The 7,195-nt window shown below is 39.7% G+C and overlaps 1 protein-coding gene across 8 annotated transcripts in view; it reads left to right on the top strand.

The window, feature by feature from the left end:
- Positions 1-2,763, top strand: part of LOC106525550 (non-muscle caldesmon) — a 76,673-nt gene extending 73,910 nt beyond the window's left edge. For all 8 annotated transcript variants that reach the window (XR_001311131.1, XM_014019829.1, XM_014019830.1 and 5 more), the window contains 2 exons: positions 625-661; positions 2,292-2,763. Coding sequence is in view for 7 of the 8 variants with exons in the window: in XM_014019829.1 (XP_013875283.1) it covers positions 625-661; positions 2,292-2,305 (51 nt within the window). In the remaining variant the exon portion in view is untranslated. The remainder of the gene's footprint in view (positions 1-624; positions 662-2,291) is intronic.
- Positions 2,764-7,195: the final 4,432 nt, after the last annotated feature.

A 7,195-nucleotide genomic window follows, 5' to 3' on the forward strand; every position in this document is an offset into this window, starting at 1 on the left:
TTGTTTGTTTATGTATTTATTTATTTATTTATTTTTACCCCTCACTTTTAACCGCTGGTTTAATCATTTTGCATTTTATTGCTGTTACAAATTTATGTACTTTTATCTGTTTTATTGTCTTATTTGTTTTACTTCCTGCACAGCTCTGTCACTTCAATGTTGTAAAAATAGTTTTAATAATATCTACGACACAGTATAAATACCTGTCAGTGAAGAGATTGGCAGGTAGAGTGGGATATTTTTGAGACTAGACTTAAAGCGTCAGATGAGATGTTGGTACAGAACAGGATTACGGCCATTTTTACCCAGACTTCTGACATTCTGAGATTAAAGACTTTTTTTTTTTTGACACTGTGGCTGTAATCCTCTTCTGCGCACCAGTTTGTCAATCTGGCTGAATTATAATCCATCTCTTAATGAGCCATCTACAGCAAGTAAGATACTGATTATTAATCTTTGTTTTAAACAAAAAACAGACACCAGACTCTTAAATACAAAAATAAGCAGTTTTTTTTTCCTCTCATCTTCAGCTGATCAGGTTGTTTCGTTGCGTCAGGTTAAATTAGCTTTGAGCTAGCCCAGGCATGACTCGCTAACGTTGTCCTTCCTGTCGCTGTGTTCCAGATGGCGGGCAGAGGCGAGACCAAATCAGTCGCCAACGGTGAGTTTTTTTTTAAATTCATTAATTTATTGCAACACGACACAAGCGTTTGCTCAGACCCGTCCAGTCAGGAGTTTCAGCTTGTTTCTGGTTAAACAAGTCGTTGTTAAAATGAAGGAGATGTTCTTTAGATAAACATGGGCGTACTCCAGCCGAGAGTGAAGACGTGACCTTCCTGCTGGAAGTTCTTCGTCACCGGAGCTGTGATTTATTCAGCGTCATGTGTCCCAGCTCTGGTAACCGACCCCCCCACCGACCCGCCCACAGTCATCTGTTTGGCCTTTTGTTTGGCTCGGCCACCTAAACATCGCGTGTTTTTAAAATTAGATCAGCCTCCACGACTTCCCCTCATACCTGCGCCTGAGAAGTTTGGCCTTGATGGATTCTCCACGTGTCAACACGAATCATCCCCCCCTTATTTATTTATTTATTTATTTATTTATTTATTTATTTACACTCAAAGCTCTCTGCTCCACTCTTGTCTCTCTCCACCCTGATGAGTGTCAGAAGCGGTGCTCCTGCCAGGCTGGTTTGTCACATTAATAGCTGCTGAGTTGGAGATTAGGGCCCGACTTACAGGATGACAGAGGATTTGGACACATTTTTTAGGAGTTCTCGCCCAGAGTCTGTTTGACACAACTGCTTGTTTAACCCTCCGATTTCTTAAAGGGGAGCTATTATGCAAAATTCACTTTTAAAGGTRTTTTTACTCAATTATGGGTATGTACTTCTTAAAAAAACAGTCCTAGCACCAAAAAATTGCACCCAGGGGCATATTTACTGTAAGTAAATGTATTTTTTAAATGTATTTTAACGACAAGTTTTATACTTCCATCATTTTGTGATGTCCCAAGCCGTACGACAACCCACCAGAACCTGCGTTCAGCCCCTCACCCGGGTGAGACTCCACCTCCTCAGTATAAAAAGCCATCACGGTTGTTGTTGTGCAATGCGCAGCTCATTTTACAACAAGCCTCCAATAGGGCAATGGGTAGAGTGTTGGACCAGAGAGTGGGAGACCAGGGTTTGAGACTGGCACGGACACAATTTAATTATTTATTTATTTTCATTCGTTATGAACACGTTTTCTCATGTACCTCTCTATTGTTTAGCTTATTAAAGCCTTGTTAAAGCCTATTTGTTCGGGTTTCTGAGGTATTTTGACCGCTGCTGCTCCCTGCTCTGGTAACAGCATGCAGAGTGAGCGCAGAGCAGAGGAGGGAGAAAAAAAAGAAGCTGCGACCACGACTCTGCCTCTGGGTCTCATATGGTTGTACAACGGAGCTTCTGCTATTATTAGCCATGCTAACGTAAACGCTGGCTTTGGAGGGCGGAGTTAATGTCAACAGATTTTTGGAGGGCGTTACCAACAGAGCTCATTAACATAAACAGCTCTTCTGAACGGAAGTCAGAGCAGGCAGAACTAGAAAATGGGAAATTTTATTATCTGAGAATTATTTTGTGCATTAAATTGAATGAACATGGTCTGGATAGCCCACAGACATACCATAAACATTTCTAGGACCCATAATTGGTCTCCTTTAATATTCTCCTGCACTCTTTGAAACTGTAAATCCTGAAATATTGTCGTTTTTAACCCACTCATGAGTTTGTTTCGTCTTTTGTCCAGGCATGGGGCACTAAAGGAGCCGCCGACAGCTGGGGGACCACGACAATCCAAGACTCTTCCTTTGACTTTTTATTTGTTTGATTATTATTATTTTTCACAAGAACCAAATAATGATCCCAGAAGGGGAACACACGAACACAGACACACACAGACCACGGAGGGACACAAGTCCTCGCACTGTAACTGAAACACCATCAGCAGATTATCGTAGGGTTGCCAAGTATAATGCTTTTGCACAAAAAGTTCTTATGTGTTTAAAAAAAATGCTGTGAAATCGGATCATTTGGACCCACTCTTTACTACTCTGGATAATATTTAAACAGTTTTTTATTGCCGGCCCTCATCGGCTTGATCAGCAGTGTTTGTTACAAAAAAGTGGAGGAAAATAACGTTTTAGCTTTTCGAAAGTTTTTTTTTTTAGATATACGTCGACAAAACCCTAAAAAACAAAGGCTGCATCTGAGTATGTAGACAAATACACGTTTGAGCAGATCGTTGTGTAATGAACARAAACTGTGAAAATCACGTTTGTAAAATTAAGTCCTGAAGAGCCACAACAAAYAGCTTCACATTTACTAGATCAATACTGAAATATCGATACCAGAACTTTATGCTGTAGAATCYYTACTAAAARCAAAATATCAATACTTTGATACTTCAGTCATTTCAGGTAATGTGTATCATTAACAGGAAAATAGCTCAATTATTCAAATCTTGTCTYAACCATATGAGGTTAGAGGGAACTACWTTTTCTTCTGCTTGGGTGATGCTTCATCAGTCTGTAGACGTTCCCTGTATGGCAGGCCATTTTAACATAAAATCAGCTTTGTCTGACGGTCTTTATTTACATTCTAGATGAGGGGCTCCCAAACTTTTCCATGCTATGGCCCCCAAACAGCATTAGCTTCTGGCTGGGGATCCTCTTGCAAACCCACAAACAATGCTGAAAAATATGGGAGGTAACAACTTTTAGAACATTTTTTTTCTTTTATTCAAAAATTATTTGTTTAGCATAAGAATTTTAAATTATGCTAAACCAATATAATAGGYCTAGGGTTACAAAGACTTTTAAATGAATGAATAAATTACTCTGTTTTGTATTCTTTATGAGGTGGTTATTTGAAAAACTACTTTTTAAAATTGACCAGACACGTTGTGTGTGTTTTCACAAAGTGTCAGATCAGTATCGCTGATYCCAGCCCGAGTTTTACTCTGCATCAGTATCAAACATCATAAAGCTAAACCCAAATTATAAACGTCGTCTTTAAAAACAATGAACTTTGGGAAGTTTAACCTCCTGAGATTCAGAGTTTTAAGCATTTATAGGTGAGGCACAGTGTGTAGGATTTGTTGTTTTCAGRGACATCTAGTGGTTGAGTGGTTGAATCATCCTCCCTGGTCCTCCCCCCACCCCCACCCCCCGCTTCCAAACGCAAAGGAGTTGCTACGGTGTCTCTCAGGTGTCAAAAACCTTTGATAATTCCAACTGCGATGTCTACCAGCAGCTTCAGGACTAGTGATGTTTCAAGTGGTAAGATTATGAGCTTTAATAAGTAAAATTATCCCAGCTACAYTGACAGACAACAAATATTACATTTATAGTATTACAACTAAAACCGTTTTTGACGCCGCCACCGCAGTTTGTCCTTCATGAGCCTTCGTAGACAAGATGGCGGCTGCCTGTAGTGATGACCCGCGACCATGGAGATATAAACAGCTTTTTATAAGGTAAAAATAATAAAACAAGGTCTTTGTCTGCAATGATTAGACATGTTTTTTATTATTGTCATTAGTGATTATCTCAATTTCGGCTAAAAGAATTGACAAAATCCTACACACTGTGCCTTTAACGGAAAAAAATAAATAAAACAGCTGAAATGTGGCTGTGGTTTCTGAGGAACAAAGTAACCCTGGACTTTGTTAAAGAAGAAAATAGGAACCCAGGACTAGCGTTCTCATAATCTGGTTATTAATCTGAATAAATCTGTAACTTCGAATGTGGAGAACTGAACTAAATGTTTCTTTAAGGCATCGCCTCGTTTCTGTTTCCTGCTCGTCACTTTTATCAGGACAGGACAGTTTTTTAAGCCTTTAAAACTAATTATGATCAAAGCAAAAATCCCCATAAATCACAGATTTTATTAAACCAAAACCTGTTTTTAAAGTATTCATAGTTTTATAAGACGGGGTCTTCAGTTTTGTTTTTTTTTTGCTTCATAAATTAAAAAAAAAAAAGTTTCACATTCCAAAGAGATGTGGTAAACCAGTTCTCTTCCTCCTCACTGATGTTTCCATCTCTTTTTTTATTATTTTTTTATTTTTTGTTACTATTTATATTTAAAGAGAAATTTTCACCACATTGCTATTTTATTCATCATTCTCACCATTCAGGATAGAAATCAAAGCACCTCTAGAAATTAGCTCATTTCACTTTTATTATGTCTTAAACAATAGAGCAGCGCTGGTCTGAGTAATATAAGTTAGCACATGTGACGTTTTGAATATCAATGTATCGTTTATAACACTTTTTATACTCATAACAAAAAGTATTTCTTTTGCTTTTTCTAGTATCCAGAACTATTCACCAACAGGCAGTTTAGTTGAGGTGATGAGTGTTTTATTCAGAAGGCTATTACGATTTTTATTATCCTTTTATGTCATCTTTTATTTAATTTTTTATGTGGTTTATCTCAGCTAGCTGTTTTTTTGTTTTTGTTTGTTGTTTTTTTGCAATTTTTTGTTAAAAAAACTCTTCGAACATTCCTTTAAAACGGTGCCTTCGCTGCTTAAAGCTTCAGGTTTTATTTTTGTAAGGAATATTTGCGAATCATTTTGTATTCTGGCTTTCACACGCGTTTTTATTTTATTTTTTCCTCTCTGCTCGGCTGTATTGAGGGCGTGCAGATCAAATCTGGATGTGGACCACTATGGAAACCCCCTCCTGCCTTATGATTGCAATGAAACCATTTAGGACAGCTGAAAGAGTGCGATTCTGTTTTTGTTTTTGTTTTTCTCGAGTTTGCCTTGGAGCGAACATGGACGGTTTGTCAGGGCATTAAATTGATAAACGTTACTGCTCACGAGTCCGACAATCACATTCCACGGCTCCTAAAACGAGCAGGGGAGCCTGACCAAAATAAGAGTGAATTAATGTGATTTTATTTTTAATACAGTGGTTTGATTTTATAATTTTTTTTATCCTTTTGTTCCTTGTTTTTTTTTTCCTAGGCACTTGTTTGTGTAGCGCTACGCCAATGCACAACACCTTTGTACCTGTATCTACTCTCTTCAGTGTCATGAAACTTTTTAAGTGGATGAATGTTTTTTTATTGTATTCTTGGTTCAACAGCAGCAATAAAAACATTGAGATATTCCACGTTGTTTCCTTTTTATTTCTTCTGGATTTCGTTTACATTGTGAAGTTATTATTTAGAACATTTATTTTCCTTCAAGACTTATGGCATGATTTTACCATAAAACAGCTGCTAGCTCACTTAGCTTAGCTACGTACCTGTGTTTGCTTTATGAAATGGTTTTGAAAACGGTTGTAAAACTTTTATTAGCATGTTGTTTTGTATGTTGCACCGTTTATAAAATGTGACGTAAACAATCCGTGATTTACAGGGTGAGTCAAAAGTCTCAGGACAGAATCCAGACTCGGGTCACTGGGGCAGCAGATTGAGTAGGGAGGTGCGGACGTCTTTTTCCACATCCGCCACCTCCAGATCTTCCGTTCCAAATGAGAGACATAGCCTCTCCAGTGTGTCCTGGCTCTTCCTCGGGGTCTCCTCACAGTCGGACATATCTGGAGCACCTTGGGAGGCATCCAGGAGGCATCCTTACCAGATGAACCACCTCAGCTGGCTCCCCTCGATGTGGAGGAGCAGCGGCTCTACTCCCGAGTCTCTCCTGGAAAACTGAACTCAGCTTGTCTCTAAGTGAGAGTCCAGACCGGTAAACCCCTCTTGACCACGACAGACTGGAGCAGAGTCCACAACACTGCAGAAGCTCCACCCACCTCTCGCACCAGTTTTCCCTCATGAACAAAACCCCAAAAATATTCCTCAGCTGGAGGCAGACCCTCACCCCCAACCTGACGAGAACAATCCATGAAGATCCCGGCGCGATGACGCCAACATCGAATGGAAACGACAGATTACCTGAGGCCTCCCTCCCCCTCCTTAGCTGCCCTTTCGCAGAGTGGTTTTTTTGTGCGCATGATCGTGTTTTTTGTACAAAACACAGGATCAAAGCTCTTTTTTTTAACTCATCCTTCCTGTGTGTATTCTAAACTGCAAAGGTAGCGCACTACGTTGCGCAGGTCCCTGGACATTAATTCCCCCGTGTCTGTCGTGTGTGTGTTTCTCCGGACGGATGTTCTAAYCTGAAATTTCGTTCTGCACTGCGTCCTGATGTGTGTGTGAACGACAATAAAATGCTTCTGATTCTGAGCCCACCCAACCGGACCGCCTCCCCCCTGGCTGCACCGAGAAATTCTGTCTGTAAAACTCATGAACAGAGTCAGTGACAACAGACAGCCCTGGAGTCCAAATCCCACCCTGAAGGGGTTCGACTTGCTGTCGATGATGTGATTCAAACTCCTAACAATGTCCCATACTCYCAAAGTAGCCCCCACAGTCCCTCCAGGAACATGTTCAAACTGTCCCAAGTCCACAAAGCGCGTGTAGACTGGATGGGCAATGACCCCTCGAGGACCCAAAGAGCCGGTCCAGTTCCTCAGCAGTCATCTTCAGAGATTTAATTTTCCCTTTTGTTTCTGAAATAAAACGGTGTCCTGAGACTTTTGACTAAACACAACTATTAAAAATCATTTTTATTTATTAGAGTTGGATTTTAAAACTACTGCAAATGTAATAATTAAAGATTTATTTTAGCTGTAAGAT

Source organism: Austrofundulus limnaeus, unplaced genomic scaffold, assembly GCF_001266775.1.
Source record: "Austrofundulus limnaeus strain Quisiro unplaced genomic scaffold, Austrofundulus_limnaeus-1.0 Scaffold234, whole genome shotgun sequence".
Lineage (NCBI taxonomy): Eukaryota > Metazoa > Chordata > Actinopteri > Cyprinodontiformes > Rivulidae > Austrofundulus > Austrofundulus limnaeus.